This window comes from Bos mutus, chromosome 22, assembly GCF_027580195.1.
Source record: "Bos mutus isolate GX-2022 chromosome 22, NWIPB_WYAK_1.1, whole genome shotgun sequence".
NCBI classification, from domain to species: domain Eukaryota; kingdom Metazoa; phylum Chordata; class Mammalia; order Artiodactyla; family Bovidae; genus Bos; species Bos mutus.
Genome location: NC_091638.1, coordinates 21942390 through 21968682, shown reverse-complemented (window position 1 = coordinate 21968682; position 26293 = coordinate 21942390). Strand labels below are relative to the sequence as shown.

General features: G+C 41.4%; 1 protein-coding gene across 2 annotated transcripts in view; it reads left to right on the top strand.

The window, feature by feature from the left end:
• Positions 1 to 26293, top strand: part of ITPR1 (inositol 1,4,5-trisphosphate receptor type 1) — a 355281-nt gene that overhangs the window by 125491 nt on the left and 203497 nt on the right. For both annotated transcript variants that reach the window (XM_070360064.1, XM_070360063.1), the window contains exons 5-10: positions 8090 to 8205; positions 17681 to 17767; positions 19776 to 19934; positions 21931 to 22029; positions 23240 to 23323; positions 23421 to 23567. In XM_070360064.1, the coding sequence (XP_070216165.1) occupies positions 8090 to 8205; positions 17681 to 17767; positions 19776 to 19934; positions 21931 to 22029; positions 23240 to 23323; positions 23421 to 23567 (692 nt within the window). The remainder of the gene's footprint in view (positions 1 to 8089; positions 8206 to 17680; positions 17768 to 19775; positions 19935 to 21930; positions 22030 to 23239; positions 23324 to 23420; positions 23568 to 26293) is intronic.

The window sequence follows — 26293 nt, the reverse complement described above, 5'->3', positions numbered from 1 at the left end:
ATTTCCCCCAGGGTCATACAACTAACATATAATAGAGCTGTTTAAACCGAGTCGTCCAGTTTCCAGACCAATGCACAGCTCAGTGCTTCCATATTGGGCTTTCTGTGACTTGTCTGACGTGATCTGTAAGCTTCCAGAGACTAGAGCAGGTCTTCGAGCTCTGTGGTCCTTGGGGATGATCTGTTTTCTAGAGGAAGACCTGTGGACACAGAGAGCTTAAGTAACCTGGCCATGGCTGCTTAGCTAGTGAGTGGTGGAGCCAGGGCTGGAATCCTGCTTCCCAGATTCCTTGTCTGTTATTTTTGTTGGCATTTGTTTATTTCTATCACCAGCAGAGTGCAATATGTTTCATTACTCAATGGGTCAGCTCACACTTTTAGTTGCAAACAACAGAAACTGACTAACCTAAGCCAAAGAGGAAGTTATTGGGAGAATATTGATCACTCGCAGAGTAAATAGGGCAACAGAGAACCAGACTGAGGTGCTAAGAGAAGCAGGCTCTTGACACTTCCCCAGACATCTGGCCCTGCTCCCACAAGCAGTCTTTAACTTGCAGTGGGACTTCGTATCCGTCTGTCCAGGTGCAGAGGCCAGGACAGAGGCCATAGCTGTCTAAGTGAAGACAGCTTTCTGTGTTTCCTGGAAGGGATCGCTGGCCCCTTCTGTCAGCCACAATGGGAAGCGGCCTTGCCTTCCCCATTAATTTTTTACTTTTCTTCTCTGGGTTAAAGTTGATCTATATTCAATAATCCTTGCAAAAAGGTGAGTCAAAATTGAATTGGCCAAGTTCAATGATGACCTAGATGGGTGGTATGGTAGGGAGGTGATATATATATACGTATGACTGATTCACTCTGTTGTTCAGCAGAAAGTAACACAACATTGTAAAGCAGTTATACTCCAATGAAAAGCAAATTAAATTGGCCAAGCCAAAGAGGTCAAAAAGGGAAGTGTCTCCCTACATTTCTGGTTTTTTTAGTGTGTTTATGGATGATGGTTCTGCAACCAGGAAAGATGATAAAGTTTACAGGATAGCAACCGTGGGTGTCCTCAGTCTAAAAAAGCATCTGGTCACTTACGTGGGAAAAAATTACCTTGTTGCCCTTTGTCCCTCAGGAACAGTGTCTGTTTTCTGCAGACAAGTAATGGAAGGTTGATTTGGCAGTTCCATTTGGAAAATGTCACCAGACTTCAAAGAGCTTCTTCTGTCCCGGCTTGGGAAATGTGGTTCGCATGCAACAGACACAGCAGCGTGCTGTGCTGGTTTCCTCTTTAAGTGAAGTGGACTTAATTACTTGTTTGTGGAAGGCTTTTGTTGGAAGTAAGGGGTTTTCCTTTTGTGAACTGCCACTGAAGACTGTTCTTCCACCTTGAGTGTCCAGTCATTCATTCATTGATCCTGAATTTACTGAGTACACTTGAGACAGGATGATACAGAAGTCAGACAAGGTCTACTGTCGTGAAACTGCTGGTCTCATAAGTCAAGTTGGGAAAATCCTTAACACCCAATGATTTTTGTTTTCCCCTTTCATTGCTTCTTTGGACTCTTAACTCCCTTGGTGGGAAATTAACATTCCACTTTCTCTTTGTTGATCACATCTTCGGTGCCTTCTGAAATGTTTATTCTGTTGCCTCTTAACCTTTTTCAAAAGAAGATACGTATGATCAACACTTAAAAATTTTCTTGAATTCATGTAAATTTACCCTTGATTTCTCCCTATATAAAATTATATTTATGTATGCTGGCTGAATGAAGAGTTTTTAAAAAAAATAACTTGTTGACTATTTGTCTCTTTGATCAGTGAGGTGGGTTACAAGAGCTCAGATTCTTTGCAATAAGGGCCTGTTTGCCTAGTTAACTGCCACCACATCAGCCAGGAGGTAGGGTAAGAGACAGTGAAATGGATGCTTGGCAAACTGGAGGACAGACTGCAGCAGGGGTTGGTTCGGTCTTTAGCAAACTCATTTCTTCTTCCTGAGCATTCAACTAAAGTGCATTTCTTAGTTCCTGACATCACGGCAGGGTGGAAGGGCTGTGTCATTGGTTATCACTGATGACCTGTGAGCACGAGTTTAATATTTCTTTCAGGCCAGTGAGCTCAAGAGAAGATGTGACTTCTCATGGCTCTTTTTCCTAGAGAATCCTTCCACATACTGAAGTGCGAGATCTGGTGGCCTAGGAGAGATTTCTCAGAAATGTTTTGTCTGGCAGAGAGTTGCTGGATTATATATTAGATTATATATTGCTTTTTGTCACCCTGTAGTGTAAAATGATATCTCAGTATGATATTGAACAGTGCTTTAGTATTAAAAGGTCATTTATAAAAGTTAAAGACTTTCATGGGTGCATGGGTTGGAGGAGGAATTGCTTCATAGATACAGGTTTTCCTCTTGGGAGTGATTAAAATGTCTCAAAACTTAGAAGTGGCGATTGTACAACATTGGGAATGCATGGAATGCCACAAAATTGTTCACTTGAAGCCAGTTAATTTTATGTGAATTGAACCAAAAAAGTCAAATATTGATAAAGTGCAGAATAAAAATAACACTCCTATGTCTGGCACCTCACGCCTTCCCACTTTGTAGAGGCAACAACTTAAAACATGTTGACATTTTCTTTTGGTATTTACCACTGTATTTCTGGATGATATGTGTCTCTTAATGCCTGTAGATTAATCTCTCTTAAATATCACCTGTTCACACCCTGTTATTATAGATGAGGGTGGCTTCTGACACCTCCCTGTGCACCCTCCATCCTCTAGGTAAGGTTATATCACATCTTTTGGCTAAATTTATATCTAGTGTTAGCTTCTTATGACTGTAAGTGTTGTTCACTGTTGAGCTAAAGACATACTAGATTTTTTTAAAAAATATTGAAGTATGATTGATATACAATGTTTTGTTAGTTTCAAGTGTATGACAAAGTGATTCAGAGATACACATTCTTTTTTAGATTCTTCTCCATTATAGGTTATTAAAAGGTATTGAATATATAAACGAAGATGGAAAGAGGATCCCTCCATCGATCAGTTCCACCCATCCATATTCTTTCCATGTTCATTTATTCCAACTTGGGAAGATGTACCTAAGATTCTTAGGAGATGAACTTGCATTTTTTTGTTTTTAATTTTCACTGTATTGGGGTTTTGTTGGGGGAAGGGGAAAAGGAGAGGGAAAGTCTTTATTCTGTCCTCTGAAAACTAGTTTTGAATCAAATTCAAGCCTTTGTAAGCCTCAGTTAACACATTCTCTAGGTTTAGTTACATCTCCCGAGCCAGGGTGGGTCACTGCATCGTATTTGTTGTACTGATTTCCTTGATTCTCCTCTTTTCTCTCTGGCACCCCATCCTTCCTTCTCTTCTGCCCCCACCCCCTTAAATTACTGGCTGTCCTGTATTTTCAGTTGACAGACAGCCCTCTGAACATTTCAGCTTGGTTGTCTCATACGCGTCTCAAACCAACCATAGCCAAAAGAAGATTCTTGACTTCTGTTCTCCTCTAAATCCACCCCATCCCAGCCTTCCCTTTCGTAGTAGGCACCATGATCAAGAAGAAAGCTCCCATAGAAACATCAGCCAGGTTCCTCTTTGCTTAAAGTCCTTTGCTACTTTCCCACTGCTTTTGTAGGACAGGCATTGCCTCCCTGCGGCCCACCTACAGAACAGATACACGTGTCTGCCATCAGGGACCTTCCATTCTAGAGTTCAAGGTTGTGGAGGACAGCGAGGAACTGGCTTTCAAGTATTCTTCCGGCAGACTTTATTTTCTCACTAAGTCTCTGATGTGTGTTCCCTCCGAGGTTGGCTGCTTTGCCTTCTCACCCCACCCCAGGACCCCTTACATTAAGGTGGGCTCCAAGCACACGTGTGGCTCCTGTTGCTCCTGTCTTCCGCAGCTTAACACATCTGCGAAGCAGTTGAGTGTTCTCCCTCCAGCTGAGTTCTAGAATGCCGTCTAAACCATGGAGGACCGTCTCTGGCCCCCTTTCAGGCCACGCGCCCTTTAACACTTACACCAGCCCCTCCATTCAGCTAACTTCTCCTTTGCCGGCCCAGTGTGGCATCTGCTAAAGCTTAGGAATATTCCAAAGTAATTTTTTTGAAAGCTGAGTTTAGTTTATTCTTCAAAGACCTGAAAAAAACACTTGTCACATAAAAGATCTTTGTGACATTTCTTTGGGGCGAAATCAAAGCGCAGGGTGGGCATGTGTGTGTATATGCACATATAGAGACACACATGCATACTTGCTTCCCCCAAACAGGTAAAATTTTTGCACTGGATTTCCTATATTTGTGCATTTCTATACTTAGCACAGTATTAAGATCCAGCAGAACTTTAATTTTGTCCTGTTGTGCCGTCCAAATAGCAAAGGGCAATACAGAGCCGCCGAAGCACAGAATTTCAGAAGGTTACTTTAACATCCCATTTGAATTGCTTAATTTAATTTTCACTTCGAATCAGTTGCTAAGCAACTGGGAAGGCAGGACAAAATCAGCAAGGCTAATTTGGTTCTGTTACTAGTGTGTGAGCGTTGCTTATATTTACATAGATGGTTAGTTGTAAAAATGCTTAACCCAGTACAGTGCTGTTTTATCCAAGAAAAATAGTTGCTGTGGAAGTTACAGCAAGACTTTAATTGGATTGACAGTGCTTCAGTTCACACTGTCATCTTAGGTAATGGAAATTATCTGAAATTTTGAGCCTATTGGTAGTCCATTGGTTTGTTAAATGGGGTGCTTGACTTGGCTGTACTATGAACAGTTGTAAAAGGATTCTATCCAATGCATGTTAATCCTTTGATATTATAGATCCGGTTGATCCTCAAACCAACTTAAGCCAAATTATTGAGGGGGTGGTAATGCATATACTTTAGCTATCATCATATGAATTGTTTTAGAGGAAAAAAACAATTTTCTCAGTATCTTCTTACTGATGAAAATTGAAATTGTTAACCTCAATTGACCCATAAAGTAAATCATATATCAAATATGAATACTGGTGACTGAAATGTTACGAATTTTTTTGTGTGATGTCATACGCTTATCAAGGAAGTCACTGTGTCCCAGTACATATGCCACCCTCTATCCTGTGTCAGAGATAAGACGTTTAACGCTGGCCAGTGGTCTCATGGTTGTGTGTGATTGTTCTCAGGGCGAATGGAGAGTTCACATGGTTCAAACTGGTAGAAAAACTGTCTTTCAGTGATGTTGTGAAGTTGCCACTGATGGAGTACATAACAACGACCTGTGACTTTCATTGGGATGGAGAGAGCAGTCCTATCTTTTAAACCAGTTTCCTCCCCTGCCCTTTGTTCTGTAAAGACCTGGATAGCGTCTTTCATGTTCACTAACAATTACTTTCAATAGATGAATTGTATTCTTGATAAAGATGGCTTTTATATTTACCTTATAACTGCTTGTGACTGCATAGAAATATGTAATGAAGAAGGAGATTTGTAGAAATAGGAAAGTACCTTCTATTTCTACAGTTATGTGATTTCAATTTTTTTCTGAATGATGTCAAGTATTTGTACTGGACTTAGTAAGAGTTCATTGATTCCAACTAGAAGAAAGGGTGGTCTGAATTAGAGGAAAGTCTTAGTGTCTACGGGCTTCCCAGGTGGCGCAGTGGTAAAGAATCCACTTGCCAGTGAAGGAGACACAAGAGACATGGGTTCACTCCTCAGTCCAGGAAGATCCCCTGGAAAAGGAACCCACTCCAGTGTTCTTGTCTGGGAAATTCCACATGAACAGAGGAGCCTGGTGGGCTCCAGTCCATGGGGTCACAAAGAGTTGGACACGACTGAGCAGAGACACTTAGTGTCTATGTACTTGAGAGCAAATGAGTGTTTCTCGCTTTGAGATCATTGTTTGGCTAAGACAGTAACTAGGTATTTACTTGTCCTGTCAGAAAATGTTTCTGTGGACAGATAAGAATAAGTCTACCATTAGGAGACTGAATTTCTTTAAAGGCTTGGTCTGATCTACTTTCTGAGTACAGTTTTTCCAGATCTGGGTGTTAATTCCAAATTTATTATTAATTTACTCTATAAATACCATTTGAAAATCCTTTATATAAAATGGTAGAATTTTTAGAGAGTGAGTATAAATTTTAAGATTAGTTTTTTAGAAGTTATTTCTAAATGTTTTTGACAGTGTATCGCAGTGAAAAATGTTATATGAAAATATCCCTAAACTTTGTGTATCTATGTGTGTTTAAAAGTTATATACATGTGTTACTGTAATAATGTATACTTTATAAAAACAAGCAGGAAAACAGACAACGAAAAAGATTATGATTAAACAAAATAATGCAGTGTCCTCTTAACCATGATTAGCACACTGTCAGGTATATGAATGCTTAAGGCATGTGAATGCTTTGAGTAAAGTTTATCATTAGAGGCAACATGTTAAGTATTTTTTTATTTATTTATTTTTTTTAGAGTTTCTTATTTATTTATTTAATGTATTTTATTTTATTTTTTAACTTTACAATATTGTATTGGTTTTGCCATATATCAACATGAATCTGCCACAGGTATACACATGTTCCCCATCCTGAACCCTCCTCCCTCCTCCCTCCCCATACCATCCCTCTGGGTCATCCCAGTGCACCAGCCCCAAGCATCCAGTATCGTGCATCGAACCTGGACTGGCGACTCGTTTCATATATGATATTATACATGTTTCAATGCCATTCTCTGAAATCATCCCACCCTCTCCCTCTCCCACAGAGTCCAAAAGACTGTTCTATACATCAGTGTCTCTTTTGCTGTCTCAGTATACAGGGTTATTGTTACCATCTTTCTAAATTCCATATATATACGTTAGTACATGTTAAGTATTTTAAAACAATTTTTAATATCTGGGTGTCTTTTTTCAGGCCTTCTTAGATCATCATTTTTTTTTTCCTTTTTCTGGTTTGTGGGTTTTGCATTACTCCTGTCTTTGATGTTTTTATTTCATTGCAGGCATCTTTTGAAGCCACTAGTCCATTTTGTGAGTTAGTTCTACTGTATGTGCTCAGTTGCTTCAGTTGTGTCTCTTTTGCGACCCCATGGACTGTACCCTACCAGGCTCCTCTGTCCATAGGATTGTCCAGGCAAAATGGACAATGGAATGGGTTGCCATTTCCTTCTCCAGGGGATCTTCCTGACCCAGGAATTGAACCCGCAACTCTCGTATCTCCTGCATTGGCAGTTGGGTTCCTCACCACTAGCTCCATCTTCTACATAAAACAGCATAAAAAGTCATAAGCCCAGGCAACCCTAAACAGAAGCATATCACCGTGCACTGAGAGAGAGGGACAAGGTACAGAATGTCTGAGGGCAAATTCGTCTATTTTCTTCCTACTCCCCAGAGAATTAAAACAACACTCAAGAAACCATTGCCCAGGGAAGTGCTTCCTAATAAACTTCTGTTTTTCTAAAAAATTTTGTTGAATTGAGGAGAGTTGGATTTATATCCAGAAATGCTTGTGTATACTGTTATTACATATGATGCAAAGAGCTGACTTATTGGGAAAGACCCTGATTCTGGGAAAGATTGAGGGCATGAGAAGAAGGGGGTGACAGAGGATGAGATGGTTGGATGGCACCACCAACTCAATGGACATGAGTTTGAGCAACTCTGGGAGAGAGTGAAGGACAGGGAAGCCTGGCATGCTGCAGTTTATGGGGTCGCAAAGAGTCGGACACGACTTAGTGACTGAACAACAACAGCTGTTGTTGCATATAGTGAAAATATTGCCCTTAAATTTGTTCATGATAAGGGAAACGAGCTAACTCTAGGGCAGCATCAAGACTTCTGGATTTGGACTCTGAGTCCCAGCTATGCTACTAATTGGCTTTGTGACAACAAACAGTTGACTTTCTAAAAGTTTCATTTTCCTCATCTCTATTCTCACATGATGGTGATGAGAATTAACCATCAAAGGAGAGGTTTGTAAAAGGGCTTTGTAACTTGTCATTTATATTTACATGTAATTGATAATGCTTTAATGCAATAGAAGGATAAAGTTTTTTCCATGGGTTGAGTGTATATACATACATCCTCAGTGACAATTTTTTGCTTATTTGTTTCACTTCTAGATTGCCTCTTTAAACTATGTCCCATGAATCGCTACTCTGCCCAGAAGCAGTTCTGGAAAGCTGCTAAGCCAGGAGCCAACAGCACAACAGACGCAGTGCTGCTCAACAAATTGCACGTATGTACTGGGGTGGGACTCCGTGGCGAGGTCTCATGAGCCACCATATGGTTCTGTCTGGGTGGAATGGGTTGAGAAGATGAGTTTTGCAGCCCTTCAGCTCTGGATACTGACTTTCATATGTTCTTTAATAAAGGGATAAAAGAGATCCTCTGTGATCCTAAGGAAAGGTGGGGCTTGGTCATCCTGAGATGTCTTGAGAGTTACTTTTCTCGATCATTTCGTTTCTTTTTTCTTAGCCATTTCCTTTTCAGAATGGCTTTGAGTAGAATACTGGTTATGAGCACAGGCTCAGCAAGCGAACTGCCTAGATTTGAATGCTCGCTCCACCTCTCACCAACTGGTCATCGTGACTGAGTTACTTGGCTGTTTTGTGCCTCTGTTACCTCATGTGTAAAATGGGAATGATAATAATATCCACATCAAGAGTTTGTTGTGAGGATTACATGAAATGAACCATGAAAGGTTAATGTCAGTAGTGCCTGCCATATGAGAAGTGCTCAGTAGATTTTAGCTGCTATCATTGTATTTATCTTGTCTGTTGGTTGGCATATCAAAGAGATGCTCATTCCACAGCCACTGTGCTGTGTGACCATAAGCAAATTTTTGAGCCTCTCTGAGCCTGTTTCTCCATCTGTCAAATGATGACATAATTCTTCTAGTGTCTAGATGACCTAATTCTTCTGTGAGGCTTATCTGTGTGGAACTTCTTTGCAATGTGAAGAAGAAAGATATGACATATATCCAATGTGGTATTATTGGAATTTCAGTCCATTCCACACCCCCCTATTCTGCTTTATTTTTCTGCTTGTCACTTCCCATCATCTTTCCAATTTATTTATTAGCTGTCTACACTGATTAAAATGTAAACTACACAAGGACAGAGATTTGTGTCTGTATCCCTCTCCCTCTTGCCTACAACACGTGGGGCACTCAAATATTTACTAACTGGATTTTTAAAAATCTTTCTCGGGCGATGATCATCAAGGACATACAGTATCTGTGAGCACGTGGGGCTCATGCCTACCTGGTTTGCGACCAGTAAGTGGCGAAGTCACAGCCAGCTGCACTGGGTAAGGTGGGACCCACGGAAGGGACTCCTTTACTCAGCACATGCTGTGTTAGATGGGGCTGAAGGCTCCGGGCATGATGAGAAGACCAGGTCCCTGATCTCCCTCAGCTGAGCCTCTAGTGTGAGGACGCATGCACACACATTGCCTTTATTTATTTATTTTTTAAAATTTAAATTTATTTATTTTAATTGGAGGCTAATTACTTTACAATATTGTATTGGTTTTGCCATACATCAACATGAATCCGCCATGGGTGTACACGTGTTCCCAATCCTGAACCCCCCTCCCACCTCCCTCTCCATACCATTCCTCTGAAATGCAGACCTTGTGCCTGCTGCACCCTCTGAGGTGTCTAACTGTCCTCACTATGCTCTGGCCAGACTCACTGTATTTCCCTTCATTTCATTTGTTTTGGAGCACCACAGACTCTTAACAGTCTCAAGACATTGGCACTTACAGCTTATTCTACTGAGAACATCCTTCTCCTGACTTTGCCTCAGTTAAGATCTCTGCCTCCTTTGTCTCTCAGTGCAAGTTATCTCAGCAGAGTCTCTCCCCAGCTCCTTATCTAACCCTTGTCTTGCTTCCCTGCATCAGGCACCCTGTTTATATCTTTCTCAGCACTGATCACAGTCTGCAATTATATTAAATAGTCCCCTTAATTATCATCTGTCACTCAGTAGAATGACAACCCCACAAGATGAGGAGCAATGTCTGTCTGGTTTACCACTGTATGCCCAGTGCCTTGTAATAGCATTTGGCAAATAGTAAGTGCTCAAGAAATATTTCATGAACGGATGAAAATAAAACACTGTGCTCAGTGACGGTGGTGAAGCTCTGGCAGTGTCTTACCCTCTGGGAGCTTAATAGCTGACTAAGAAATAGAGGTAGTGACACAGCTGTGGCAAATACTATTATAGGACAAACCACCAAAGCTTTGTGAGCACCTAGAAAGAGCTTCACTGGTGGCTCAGTGGCAAAGAATCCATCTGCAATGCAGGAGATGTAGGTTCGATCCCTGGTTTGGGAAGATCCCCTGGAGGAGGGCATGGCAACCCACTCCAGTATTCTTGCCTGGAGACAGAGGAGTCTTGAGGCTCCATAGTCCATAGGGTTGCAAAGAGTCAGAAATGACTGAAGCGATTGAGCACACGGATGGAGCTCCCAAATCCTCTCATATGAATAAGGGTGAGTGATATGGTAGTCAGGAAGGACTTCCTGGAGGAAGAGGAGGTGAAAAGTAAGCCTCACAATGAGTCATCTTTGGCAGTGAGAGGGTAGGAGAAGAAAAAAAGCAGAAAGAAAGAGATCACTTTGGAGGCTTCCAGGACTGCATCATTATTTTAACAGTTTTAGGGCAGATATTCTCAGCCTCAGCAGACCCATTTCTTTCTCTGAATAGCAAATATTATTAATATGTAACTGTATGAAAATCCCATGGGCGGAGGAGCCTGGTAGGCTGCAGTCTATGGGGTCGAGACAAGTCGGACACGACTGAGCGACTTCACTTTCACTTTTCACTTTCATGATTGGAGAAGGAAATGGCAACCTACTCCAGTGTTCTTGCCTGGAGAGTCCCAGGGACAGGGGAGCCTGGCGGGCTGCCATCTATGGGGTCGCACAGAGTCAGACACGACTGAGCGACTTAGCAGCAGCAGCATGAACAGGAAATAAAATTTATAAATAATATAACCTCCCAATATACCAAAGTTTGAAAATGAATTGTAAAGGTAAAATAAAAGGAAAGGTATTTTATTAAGTTACTGCTCAGGCACAATCATTCTAGAAGACATAAGAAAATAAATGCTTGTACCTATTTGTATAAACCCGGTGAATAAGGCAGCCAAAGACTGTGGCTGATGTAGGTCTCTACTTCCAGTGGCTCAAAAAGGTGACTTTTTGATAAGGTGACTTTTCAAAATGGTTAGCATGTCTTCATAATGTTATGAAGAATGCATAGCACACTCTTCTCTTTATTAAAGAACACTCCCATTTTTGGAAAATTGTTAATAATAACATTAAACCATGCAAAACCGTGCTTTGTGTGACTGTGTAAAGTGGAGTGTTAGGGACTTGGCTCAGAAATGGCAAGAGCCAGGACTTACCTGGTTGCCCAGTGGTTAAGATCTGCCTTCCAATGGCGGGGTCGGGGGGTGAGGTGCACGTTTGATCCCTGGTCAGGGAACTAAGACCCGCACATGCAATATTGGGCAGCCAAAAACTTAAAAAAATAAGTAAATAAATAAAAAGACATTGCAAAAAAACAGCTTTTTAACCCCTGTGACTATCCACTGGAATACCAAATTATGTGGGAGGAATGATGCTTCTTCCTTGAACAGGACTGTGCTATGCATTTCTGGCACCCAGCATCCCTGGCTCTTGTCCAGAGTACCAGTAGCGATCCCCTCCTCCTCTCGTCTTTGTGATGATCAAGGGTGCCCCCGTAGTCTGTGCTGGAAGCCTGGGAATCGTGTTGAATGGGTAGAAAGGGTTGCTCAATTCTGTACATCTCTCAGGAGAGCTATTTAGCACGCACACCTGTGGGATTATCGTGGTGGAGGCAATGCATGTGTTTAACGGTCCTGGCTCCCCTTTTCTCTAATAATAATGATTATGTTCAGTGAGTTCTTGCTGTTGTTTAGTTGCTAAGTTGCATCCGACTCTTTGTGACCCCATGGACTGCAGCATGCCAGGCTCCTCTCTCCATGGAATTGGATACCCATTTCCTTCTCCAGGGTATCTTCCCAACCCGGGGATAGAACCTGCGTCTCCTTCGTTGGCAGGCAGAGTCTTTACCACTGAGCCATCAGGGAAGCCTGAGATCTTCTTAGTACATCTCAAACTGTTTCTTCTCCTACACTATTTACAGCAAGGGTTGTAAATTAAGGTTCCTCGTGGCCAAGCAGGAAACCAGTTGGAACAAAGGGGTCTTGGTGGGCCAGCTTGCTCAGTGGCTCATGCCTGTGTGCAGGTCTGGGGACACCTCCACCTTCAGCTGCTGCTGCATGGGAGGGTGGGCCTAGAGCTGCCATCACATATCAAGAGAAACTAAGGACCCATGCTTTGCTGTGTTATCTTTCAATTTTTTAAAACTATTGGCAGCTAATGCCATTAAAGTTTAAAACACACACTCAACACCAACACCAGAATGGCTCAGGCAGGGTAAGGTTCTTGGTCACCCATTCGCAGCCTGTGATACACATGTCATTTCATCAGCAGTTCCTTTTCATGCTCCTTCTCACAAATGAACGCTGAAAAAAGCCACACAGTTGAAAACTGCAATCCTAAAGGTGACCGAGAACTTTGAACTCCTTACTAAAACAAACAACAAATGTTCTCTTTCATGCTGTTCTTGCTTTAAATAGATTTTAAAAGGAAACCAGCGCTGTCCCCTGATTTAGGATTACTGACGTGACTTTTGGGTCTTAGTTACTCTGTGCAGTTCCTACTTTCCTTGCTTAGTTGGACATCTTTTTTCCCCCTCGTGTCTGAAAGTCATTCACATGCTCTAGTGTCGTCATTAAAATGCTGTATTTTGGGAAGCCGCTTGCCTTTGGGGGTGGATGACTGGTCTCCAGGGGGTTTTCATTTTTATTTTTGTCAACTACTGTGGAGCACCCCAATCAAAGGTCAGATTATTTTAAATTAATGCCATTTAAGGAATTAGTTGTCTAGACCACTTTGACTTCCTTTTGCCTAGGCTGTGCAACATGCCGCCAGCTCTCTGAAGGACAGTGACATCTAGTGGCTGGTCGCTGTACGTGTCTGTTCTTTCAGAGAGAACTGGATGCTAACCCCGCTGGTCATAATTTCCCAAGATCTTGGCAGAATGAGGTTCCCCTACCCTTAGCCAATCATGTAATTTGTTCTTCGGGCATTGACTGCATTTCCTGACAGCGTTTCTGTCTGTTACCTTGAAATAGCACCTACATTGTTTTGGTTCTGAGAAATGATCTGTTACTTTAAGCTGGGAAGAACCAGAGGAGTGATGAGTCTTGATTGTCTTCTGAAGCCTGGGTCCTGCGTTGCTTATTTTCAGAGGCCTTAATTCAATATCATGTTATGTAATTCAGAGTTTTTTGACCTTAAATAACTTTTACCCACTGCTCCAGTGACCTCTCTGTGGTAATGTAATAATGGTTTCTCTATTTCTGAAATAAAATAGCAGGTGACTGTGATGGGATTGGCCTTGATGTTGCTTAGGGAAACACAGTAATGCCCATGGTGAACAGTGGTGGTAGAGAGCATAGCATGGAGTGCCATTTCTTCTTAGAAATTCGGAACTGTCCTCAAGTCATTGTGCAAGGAAAAGAGCAACAGGTACTTGATTTATTGGGATTCTTAAATATTGAAAAGGTAGCACATTTAAGGTGGCTGTTTGTTTACTTTTATTGTTAAATTAATTTTTACTGGAGTGTAGTTGCTTTACGATGTTGTGATAGTTGCTACTGTACAGCAAGGTGAAGCAGCTATCGGTTTTCATATATCCCCTCTTTTTTGGATTTCCTTCCCATTTAGGTCACCACAGAGCACTGAGTAGAGATCCCCGTGCTGTACAGCAGGTCCTCATTAGTTATCTATTTTATACTCAGTAGTCTATATATGTCAGGCCCACTCTCCCAATTCATCCCACTCTGCCTCCCCACCCTTAGCATCCATATGTTTGTTCTCTACGTCTGTGTCTCTATTTCTGTTTTGCTCATAAAGCTTTTTAAAAACCCAGGCTTCTTGCCATGGAGATAGGATGAAGATGCTTCTGAAAAAATGACATGTGAGTATTGTAAGAAGTGAATTTCAAAAACACATGAGTAAGAAAAGGAAAAAAAATGGTATGCTCTCTAAATCTAAATTACCTCAAAGATAATCTTGGTTTTATATTTGGTGTGTGTCCCAGTTTCTAACCCCCTATTATTCCTGTATCTCTGTATGTTAAAGTATTAATAGGGGCATGCCGTCTCACTTGTCTTTCTTTACCTGCTTATTTCCCCACTTACTATGTCATGAATAAACAAGTAGTTCTGTATTTTTCATGGCTACTTGATAACCCCATGGTATAGCAGTACTGTAATTTTAGATAGGCAATCCCTATGGAGTGCAGAAATACTTAGGATCCTGACAGTTTTTTTCCATTCTGGGGCGGGAGGCGGGGGGCAGGCAGTGATTATGGCCTCATGTGCATGCCTGTTTACTTCTTAGAAGAAATTCCTGGAAAAAGGATGGCTAAGTCAAAGTTATGCCCATTGACCAACTTTTTGGTGGATATTGCCAGATTATCCTTCAGAAGGGGTAGTACAAATCCACTGTCCAAGTGTGGACTCATCTTTAGAATACACTTGAGAGATTTAATATGTTTTTTCCAAGGTTAAAGCAACCTTGATCAGTGGGCCTGGGTATAGGTTGTACCTTACTTCCTTTTTATCAACCTTTTGCTTTACCTGTTGAACTAAAAATCATGATGGATTTTTTTTTTTCCTGAAAGCCAAATTATATGTCAGTTATATCCATAAAACCGAGGGAAGGGAACTAATTTATTTCGTGAAGGGAGTTACCTAAAGACTGACTTGTGAACGCAACACATATACAGTATTTATGCACTTAGTAAAAGATGACATGAATGGGAGAGTTTTCTTCTTAAAGAGCCCTTATAGCAAAACTGAATTCTTAGAATGGTTCATAAACTTAATTCATGAAATGTTTACTTAGTAGTTATGTGTGGGCTTGGTCATCATTAAATCTTTTAATGGAGTTTTGGATATGATATTTGATATTCTTAGATATTTATTTTCCAGTTGTATATTTTCACTTATGATTTTACCTTTTGCCATTTAATTTAAGATTAAATTTAAGATTTAATTTAAAGATTACCATTTAATCTTTAGAGCTACTGGTGTTAAATTAGTCTTAAATATGAAATCCGGGCCTTCTTGGTGACTAATCTGACATTTTCTTTTAGATATGCTGGTAACCATTGGATGACCACTTTTATCCTTAATCTGAGCATAGGCAGGAACTTAATATTTTAGATTAATATTTCTTAGATTGAAGCCACTGGAAATCCTTGAGAGAGGAATATCCATGAGAATTTTCCCTCTTAACCAGGAGCCCTTATATTATTTAGTCCAAGAAACACTACTTCAAGATTCTCTAAAGGTGAATCCTTTCAGTGTGACATGTTGAGCAGAAAGAAAAAAAAAAAAAAGCATTTTTGTTGGGAAAATGTTGTTTTATTTTCCTTAATTCATTGATTTTTCCACCCTTTGGTATTTTTTTTTTTCGTTCTCCAATTTCCTGTCCTTATTAGCTGAGAACTGCTTGGCAGAAAGAATAAATGGCTTTCTCCAAAGTATAAACCTGCCTTCTAAGTAGATTCAGTCCAATGGTGTTTTTTTTTCTTTGGAAAGTACCTGTGGTTACTGGAGAGCTCTCTGGAGAGGGTACAGCTTGGGCATGAAAACAGGGAGAAGGGAGGTGGGAGGAAGTGAAGGGAAGGTGTTTGTGAAGAGGAAGAGAGAGTGGGGAAGAACCGTGCCCAGGGCAGTTGCATGCCAAGGATGGCTATGGTGTCTGCACTGCTGTTGTTTCTGGATGTGTCTTGAAACCATTATATTTTTGTACCTGAGAACAGCAGACTGGTAACTAATTCCAGAAGAGCAAGAGGGAAGCCTCTGAATAGACCATTGTTTTAAAGGGTTGAGATACATAGGGTAAACTTGCAGTCATCTGTATGAACATAGGCAGACCCTTACCTTCCTTTCATGTGGTTTGTTTCCAGTTTAGGATTGCTGCCTGCAGCTTATTTTTCTCAAAAGATATGCCTTCCTAAAAATACCTATCTTTCCAGTAGAGGCAGAGTGGATGCTGAGCTTAATGGAAATGGGAAGAGTCTTCATCCAGCCAACTTAGTCAACTTTTTGAAATTCTCATCATTAGGACATTTCTTAGTTACAGAGACTTATGCATAACAATCACAGTTAAAATGTGTTGAATGCCTGTTTGGTGTCTAGTATGCATTTTTTCTAATCTTCATGATGAGAGAAGGGGGCGGGGTGGGAAGGCCTATTTTTGTCCTCGTTTTGTGGATGAGAATGCTTAGTGAGGCTCAGTGAGATTAAATAACTTGGCCAAGATGGTAAAGTTGGTTTGTGGTGGAACCAGGATCAGGTCTGAAGGGTCCTGTGGAAACAGGGACCTGGGAAGGAAGCCCGTTACCCCGTGGCATCTGCTAGCATCTTGTCTCAAGGCCAGGGGAGACTCAAGGCGGAGAACGTTGGAAACGGTTCTGAAGGATACTACTGGTCATCATCAGGCATTTGTCACCCATCAGATTAGAAGAAATCCCTGTTATTTTACTTTGGTTTTACTTAGTCTGAGTTTGGGAGTCAGGGGTTGGAACAGCAGTTTAATTGCCTAGGATGAAGCTAGTTCCTCTTGAGCATGGTTATCATATGTTAACAGTCCTTACTGAGTTCTACAGGGAAATGAAGAAAAAGGACTGTGTGGGCTGGTGGCCTTGGCCGACTGTTTTGGAAACCCTCTATTCAGCAGTATCATGTTCCCTAGGCTGCCAGAGTTGGGCTAGTGGTATCAATCTGGAGTTGACCCAAACGTGGGTGTGAGATTGTCTCTTACTTACTTAGTAGCTGTGTAATTTTTTTTAAGTGACAGTATTAAGCAAAATTTCAAATATACATAGTAGTAGAGAAAACAATATAAACTCCTTTTGTAGCCATCATTCAACTATGCATTTTCAACCAAACTTTTTCATCTCTCCGTGTCTGTTTCTTCTTTATTAAATTAGAATAATCATCTTCTCCTCAGGGAACTGCCATGAAAATTACATAAATTATAATTGGTATATAACAATAAAAATTAACACTCCATGAATCCTTCTGTGATGAGATACCATGCTAAGTGATTCCTATGAGGTGAGAGTACTGTTTTTATTTTCATTTTACACAAGAGGTAACTGAGGCTCACAGATGTTAAATAACACATCCAGGTCACAAAACCAGTATTTAAATCCTGTTTTATTTTACTCCAGAGCTATAAAGACAACCTTTACAAATCATAAAAGGGCTATGGAATTTCCTTTCCAACCTTACCCTGTTTTCTTTAAAACTATATAAGCTTTTGACTTAGTCTTACCCTAAGCAGATATCTGTGAAGTCCTTAAAAGAAAGAACACATTTTTGAAAAGTCAAAAAGGCCAACAAGCAAAGGCGTAGCAAGTTGGATTGTTAAACCCCTTGCTCATTGCACTTAGCCTCTGGGTGTACTTAGGTAGTAATATTGACTTACTTCTGTGGTTCCTGTATGAACTGGCTATGTTGGTTCTGCATCACAGCAGAGAAATGAAACGCATTGTTGCCTCTTTGTGACCAGTCTTCCTCCTCCATAAACAGCATGCTGCAGACTTGGAAAAGAAGCAGAATGAGACTGAAAACAGGAAGTTGCTGGGTACCGTGATCCAGTATGGCAACGTGATCCAGGTAGGTCAAAACCACACTTCTGTCACGGAGCTGAAACATTACAAAGAGTGAAATGAAAAGCAAGCACAGTAAACCCTATTTGGACACATAAAACTCCATGGAGACAGCCAGTTTATTGGAAAAGGTCTGGCATTTCTTCTGATTAGGCTGGGTTTTCAGTTGGTTCATTTTCAATGTGAGAGTCCACCTCTGTCCTTGGAAGCTGTTAATTTAGTCTGTCCACATTTTTCAGATGGGAAGCGCCTAACTAAAGAGAAGCCTGACTGTTGTGGTCTTGCCTAACTTACACTCCCTGAAAGTTCCTCATATTTGGTAAAAACTGATTCAAGGGCTGGTCACCAGAAGTAATAAGAGCAATTCTGTATCTTCAGGTAGAATATTGGATGATGAGTCTCAGGTCTTACCTAATCATGAGGGTCATGAGGTTTACTTGTTTATCTCTGGTACCTTTACATTTGAAAGGATTAAACACAATTTACGAAATAGCTACCGCAGAAAATTCCTTTCTTTTGCTGGAAAGAAAAAGTCCACCTGGGTCTGCCCTTGCAGAAAACAGTCTGTGAGAAGTCCAGTGCCAAATATGGCTTTTAAAAAACCATTAAAAAAAATGGAAGTGTAGTCAGTTTACGACGTTGCGTAAGTTTCAGGTGTATAGCAAAGTGGTTCAGTTATACACATACATGTGTATATACATTCATTCTTTTTCAGACGCTTTCCCATTAAAGGTAATTACAAGATATTGAATACAGGTTCTTGTACTATCCAGTAGGTCTTTGTTGTTTATCTGTTTTATACATTGTAGTGTGTCTGTGTGAATCCCAAACTCCTACTTTGCCTCTCTTTACTAATGCTAATATTAAATTTACAACTGACAGAGGAGTTCCTTCCCAATTTTTCTCCTCTGAGATTTAGGGCAAGAATTCTTGCCATGCCTCAGCTGTCTCACTAACAAAATGGTAATAATAATGGTGTCTGCTGCCTATGATGATTGACAGGGACCTGTCAGAGTATCTTCTGAACACATATTACCTAATATTTATTTCCCCTAGATCTTGACATCCACCAATAGGTAATATCAGGTTACACACCACCCAAATCCAATACCTCAACAGGTGCGTGGAGGATCAGGGCTACTCATCAGAATAAGAACAAAGGCTTGGGAACACATTAACTTCCCCTTGAGTATCATGGCTGGGGATGTCAGAGGCTCATGGATCAGACAAGTTACTCCTCTACTTCTAGTAACCCTGGCAGTTTGTAAACCTCCTGAGAGTGTTCTAGAAACTATCTGTGAACCTGGAAAGGGGGATATTGGCAGTTGGCAGTGGTGTCTCCTAGTCTTATCGTGTCTCCAGAGATTGGACAAGCTTTCATATTCCCTTCTATCTTCTCTTACAGCCTGTTGAGTTGGGAAGCTTTGGTCAACTCTTCCTGGTCTAGACTTACTATGGGACGTTTCCCATCTAGACTTCAGTCTTTCCATCCCTTTCATGTACCCACTTGCCAAGTATTGAGAATAGAGTGCTTAGAAATTCAAGGTGGAAATCCATAGCAGTCATGTTTTTTCAAATGAATTGACAATCCCTCTAATGGGGTCCTCTGTTAAATGGAACTGTGTCTGTTGTTCAGAAGTGCCCTTCCTTAGCTCCACCTTTGTGTCAGGGCATATTCAGACTGCAGTTCTTTAGACCCTTTTCTTGGGGTTAGACCCCTTCCTGGTAACCCATGGCAAGAGTGCTCTTCTATCGGACAGCGCCCTTTACCTGAGTGACATCCATCTCGTCCAAGGCTGTTTTGGGGGGGAAATAATTTTCTTCTCCTTCTGCTCCCTTTGCTCTTTCTCCTTTTCTAATCATCCCCTTGCCCCAGGCACTTCTGTGGTTCTCTAACTTCACAGGCAGCTCAGTGGTGGGAGGAGTGTTTGATACATATTTTATATGGCTGAAAGAGAAATGGTAAAGATTCAGAGACATGCTGACAGGCACCTTTTTCTCTTGGTGGTTTTCAGCTACTGCATCTGAAAAGTAATAAATACCTAACTGTGAATAAGAGGCTTCCGGCTCTGCTGGAGAAGAATGCCATGAGAGTGACATTGGATGAGGCCGGAAACGAAGGGTCCTGGTTTTACATTCAGCCATTCTACAAGCTGCGATCCATCGGAGACAGTGTAAGTGCACATTCCCAGCCCCGGGAGTGCTCCATGCCAGGCCTCCAACCATAACTGCATGCTTGAGTCAACTAGGAGAAATTTAAAGCTGGAGCCAGAGGCTTATCCTGTAGGAGGAGAAGGGACTCACTATGGAAACCAGTGTTTGGGAAACAGGGAAATTTGGAGTGAAGTGTGACCTACATACAGTAGCTCTATTTTTCCTACTGGGCTTCTGAAAAAATTCATACGAGCAGCCCATTACCTCGGTAGCTTTACCACGAAAGCCGCTGTCGTGTATTACTGTCCTGGGGACTATGCCCCTCCTCCTGTATCGTGGTAGAGTAGAAATGCTTTGCTATTTGGGAAGTAAAGTTAGAACAGAGGATGGAAAAGAAGTAGATTGAGCAGAGAAGGAGAGTGGATTTTAGGATTAGCCTCAGTTGTTCTTTGTCAGTAACTCTGCGGGTTCTTCATTCCATTTCGGCGCCTGTGGTTGGCTGTGAGCTGTGCTTTTCTGGGTAGGGGAGGTCATTAAGTTATAAAGCCTCAGAAAGTTATAAGTCATCCTTTCCAAGGCCACGTAGAACCATCCTGATACTTCCTGTCTACCTTACTGTGTGCTTCTGTGGTCGTATACTTACCTACCACTATGTATGAATGCTATCAGCAGTATTTCCAACCTTGTTAAGATTCTGAAATAGTTGTTTCTACCAAAAGAAATATGGGTTTAAACAGTGTGAAATTCTTACCAAAATGCTCAGCTAGCCTCCACCTGAAACTGGATTTTGCCATTTTTTAATATTTAAGTATACAAACTCCGGGTAGTTTCAAAATGTTTTAGTTTATATGTGTGTGTATTAAAGTATATACAGTATACCTGAAGCATCTAGTGCCAGGACACACCCCCTGCCCCACCCTGGGCAGCTGGTATACAGCAGTGATCATCAACTGATATAAAAGAACTAGTCCAGAAAAGCTTACATTTCAGCCAAAGGTTTGGGTTTTTTTTTTAATGTACTGAACATAATTATATTCATTTGGAGTTAGAGAAAATTTGATAGTATGTCTTCCCCAAATGTATCAAACTGAGAAGAGATGGGTTTTACATCTTAGGAAACCATCCTTTCCATTCTTTTTCCTTCTGCGTCCATAATAATAGACAAGAAAGGGTGCTTTGTTCTGAACTTCATTTCTAGCATGTCCTTTGCTTTCCTGTTCTTTAAGGTTATCTTTTTATCTGTGCCTTGGTTGAGAAAATTAGATGGTTTTGAATTCTTAGCCTTGTAGAATAGTGTTTTTTTGAATACTTGTAGAATAGTGTTTTTCAAAGGACAGGGTATCTATCTACGCATAGGCTAAGAGATCAATTTAGTAATTTGTGAGTATTATTTTAGAAAGTGGAATAGAATAGATAGTATCAAGCTGTGTTGAACATAATGGGGATAAGATTGGCGTGGGTAACTTTTGTCTTAGATAAAGAGATATGTATATCTGTGCATACATGCGTATATGAATGTATACACACATACATATACACATATATCTACATAAGTATGTATGACCAGGTCATAATAGAAAACATATTTCTTAATATGACTTTTCAAAAAAGTATAAAAGTCATTGCTTTATAAATGTATAGCTTTATTCTCTCAAAGGTAAAGACTTACTTCAGACAATATTCTGCTTCTACCCCTAAAACTTATGTATCAAGTGCCTTAACTGAATCTAACAGAGGGAGGGCTTTTTTCTTCCTGCTTAGACTAACTTTGAAAGCATCTTTAGGTAATCAGTGACACTTGTGGGCAAAAATTTACCTTTAGTCTTGTAAACAACACCCCCTCCTGATCAGGGTCAGGCTTTTAAAACTGTGCTTTTGTGCCATATCATTCTACCTGCTGGAAACTGGGCCTTCTTCTAGGTAGACTCTTACGGCTTCTCCCCAAACTAGCCACTGTTCATTCTGCAGTCCTGACATTTTTTTTGTGAAACGCTCTGTGGGTTCTTTCCTTTTCAGGTGGTCATAGGTGACAAGGTTGTTCTGAACCCCGTGAATGCCGGCCAGCCCTTACATGCCAGCAGCCATCAGCTGGTGGATAACCCAGGCTGCAACGAGGTAAGAGAAAGCCAGTTACGACTTGTGAGCAGCATATGCTACGGGAGCCCTCTGCCTTCCTGAGACCAGAGCATGGGCGTGCTGACAGTGACTTGAGTCCTGACTCAGGACAGTGTACCCATTTTGCAGGCGAGGAAACCAAGACTCAAAGCCAGACCTGTCACATGAGGCTGTGTAAGCCTGTTCCGTCGGTGGGAGCTAATAGTCACTTCAGGCCTCAGTTTGCTAAGCTTGTATCACTGGGAGACCAATTTTCTAATTTCTTAAACCAGAGGAGGCTCCCTTGTACCAATGCTTTTTGGCCAGAGAAGCACCCTTTTCTAATTGGTCCCCTAAAGAGAGAACCTAATTCCCCTACATTGGCAGCTATGAACACCCCTGCAAGAGTGACATCTTGCTTTTGGCAATACATCTACTTAAAGTAATTGGCAATTACAGGACACAAGGACAGTAGCTTGATTGTGACATGAATATTTGCCTAATGGTGGAGGGCACAAGGTCTGGAGTCAGATATTATGGATTCAGATCCCGAATCTGCCCTTCTCTACCTCTGTGACTGTAGATTAATTACCCAGTCTCCCTGGGCATCAGTTTTTCTACCTCTGAAATGGATATTATGGTTATTGCTATTTTTCAGGGTGGTGGTGGTGGTTGTTTAGTCACCAAGTCACCATCCGTTTTGTGACCCCATGGACTATAGCCCACCAGCTCCTCTGCCCATGGGATTTCCCAGGCAAGAGTACTGGAGTGAATTGCCATGCCCTCCTCCAGGAGATCTTCCTGACCCATGGATCCACCCTGCATCTCCTGCACTGGAAGGCAGATTCTTTACCACTGAGCCACCAGGGAAGCCCTTTTAGGGTGTTGCTAAGGATTAAATATATTAGTGAATATTGGCCCAGTGCATAGAATGTCTTTAGTGTACAAACAGTGGCTGCAAAGAAGCTGTCATTCCAGAAGGGTGAGAAACTTACTTCCCTTAGCCACAGCTGGAATATACATAGCGATTGGTAGAAATTATCCATTTATTACCAGAGACTTCTAAAGGTCAATTGAATGTGCAAGTTCTATGGTCTTAATGACGCCAGTCTTTAGGTTTGGAGGGCTGAAGCACAATCTTGTTTCTTGGACAGAGGTGAGGCCCTTTGGGGCAGGAAGACATAGTTGTTGAGGGATATGTGAAAAAATAACTCTTAAATTTGCTTTCCAGGTCAATTCCGTCAACTGCAATACAAGCTGGAAAATAGTCCTTTTCATGAAATGGAGTGACAACAAAGATGACATATTAAAGGGGGTAAGTTGGATACATGACTGGCTGGGCAGCACTTGGCTCGTCTTCAGTTCTCTCTTAAAATGCACTTTCCTTAACCCCTCTGTGTGTCGACTTGCAGGGTGACGTGGTGAGGCTGTTCCATGCCGAGCAGGAGAAGTTTCTCACCTGTGACGAGCACAGGAAGAAGCAGCACGTCTTTCTGAGAACCACCGGCCGGCAGTCTGCCACGTCCGCCACCAGCTCAAAAGCCCTGTGGGAGGTGGAGGTAAGGGACGGCACAGGGCAGGCAGGGAGAAAGGACGCGTGGGTTTATAGGAGTAAAGTCAGATCCAGGTACTTCTACCTACCTTGTTCCAAGGGATGACTTGGGATAACTAAGAGAAACACACACATCACGCCGTATCAGAAGGATGCAGGGTAAGCCAACTCCCACCTGAAAATTTCCAATTTCCCTTCTCTGGGTCATCCGATCATCTCTTGCTTCTGTATTTTTCTTTCCCTTGCTCAGTTACGTATCACAACAAGTGATCAAGTGCCTAACCAGCATGATGGTAGGTGAGTGCATATTGGTGACAGGACGAAAAGATGCCCATCTGATAACTGGATGGTGAAGGTGATGGGAGGCACATTCCTTGTCCTCTGGAGGTGATGAAGGAGTTTTCGGTTGGGCAAGGGTTTAAGAAAGACTTCCTGAAGGCACTAGCATCTGAGCTGCTACTAACAGGATAACCTATATTTCAGAAAGAAGAGATGAACAGAGTAGGTTACTTCTTGTAAGATACTGATGTGGACTTGGAAATAGCAGGCAGCCTTGGTTTAGAACTCAGTAACCTCATTTGAGGAGGAGCAGAGGATCGTCCTGCGAAACAAAACAGAAACTGTTCTAGGAGACCAGATCTTGAAGGGCAATATATCCAGGCTGTGGCAACTTGGGACTTGACACATAAAGCAAAAAACTATTAAGAATATCAGAACCCTACAGAAGTAACTGTGACTGACTTTGGAAACTTAAAGTACTGCATCTTCTTCACTTGAAAATTAGTTGAAATGAATGAAACATGCAACCTTTTGAGGAGAGTTTCTGCCGTATAGACTTTGAAAACTTTGGTTACTTACAAGTCTACTTCAGAACATCTATATTTTTTCTTCTGATAAGAAACAACTGTCTTAATTTTTACTCCCCCCAAAAACCTTTTCCTGCCAATTTTCCTTCTGAATAGCCTAGGGAAACACTGAATTTATTCCTTTTTTATTTTTTTCTTGAAGATTTTAGAAACAAAAGAGCCCCTTCAAAATAAAAGAAGGAAGACAACACCATGTATTTTATATTTCTCATCATGATTTAGGATTTTCATTATACATCTTCGGCATATTCCCTGTCATTTTTACATAGTGTTAATCTTTTCCCATGTGAAGTAAGAACTTTACAATAGTGTACAGTTGAATCTTGAACAATGTGGGAGTTAGGGACATTTGCCCTTTGCATGGTTGAAAATCTATGTATAACTGATAGTTGGCCCTCTGTGTTCCTGGTTCCTCTGCATCGTGAATTCACCCAGCCATGTAGAACTGTAATATTTAATATTGAAAAACCCATGTGTAAGCGGACCCATGCAATTCAAACCAGTATTGTTAAAGGGTCAACTCTACTTCTTTCTCCCTTCCCCTCCTTTTGGTGTTATTCTCTTGTGTTTTACCCCTATATGCTGCTAAGTTGCTTCAGTCGTGTCTGACTCTGTGTGACCCCCTAGACGGCAGCTCACCAGGCTCCCCTGTCCCTGGGATTCTCCAGGCAAGAACACTGGAGTGGGTTGCCATTTCCTTCTCCAATGCATGCAAGTGCAAAGTGAAAGTGAAGTCGCTCAGTCGTGTCCGACTCTTAGCGACCCCATGGACTGCAGCCTACCAGGCTCCTCCACCCGTGGGATTTTCCAGGCAAGAGTACTGGAGTGGGGTGCCATCGCCTTCTCTGTTTACCACTATATATATATATATATGCTATAAACTCAATAGTGCATTTTTACTTACTTTGCCTTGTTTAAGGAGTCATTTGTATGCTAAAAACATGGGAAAATGAGAGATTAGGAGTCTTTTATCTACATAGTTGGACTTCCCTTGTGGCCCAGCTGGTAATGAATCTGCCTGGAGACCTGGGTTCAATCCCTGGGTTGGGAAGATGCCCTGGAGAAGGGAAAGGCTACACACTCCCGTATTCTGGCCTAGAGAATTCCGTGGACTGTATAGTCCCTGGGGTCGCAAAGAGTCAGACATGACTGAACGACTTTCATCCACATAGTTATCCTCTCCAGCACTTCATTCCTTGGTATAAATTGAGTTTTCATCTGGAATCATTTTCCTTCAGCCTAAAGAACTTCTTTATCATTTCTTGTAGGGCAGGTCCACCACTGGCCAATTCTCTCAGCTCTCATTTGAAAATAAGAAAATAGCTTTATATTTGTGAAGATCCCTTTATTTCACCTTGATTTTAAAAAATATACATTTTTCCTTTTTTGAAATAAAAGCTGCACGGAGATACAACTCATACATCACACAGTTCCCAAATTTAAAGTGTATAGTTCTCCATGGTTTTTAGTAGATCCAAAAGAAGCCCTGGACTCCTAGCAATCACACCTCATTTCTCTTCAGACTTGCCCCCTCCCCACCTCTGGTGACCACTGCTCCACTTTCTATCTCTATAGATTTGCCCGTGTCGAACATTTCATATACATGGTATCCTACAACATGTGGTCCTTTGTATCTGACTTCTTTTACGTAGCATATCGTTTTCAGAGTTCATCCATATTGCCCTGCATATCCATATTTAATTTCCTTTTATGTCAAACAATATTCCATTGTATGGATATGCTGTATTTACCCTATTTTATTTTTCATTGGCATTTGGATTATTTGTTCTTTTGGGCTGTTGTGAACACTGCTGCTGTGAACATTCATGTACAAGCTTCTGTGAGGAGTCTCAGTTCTCTCAGGGGT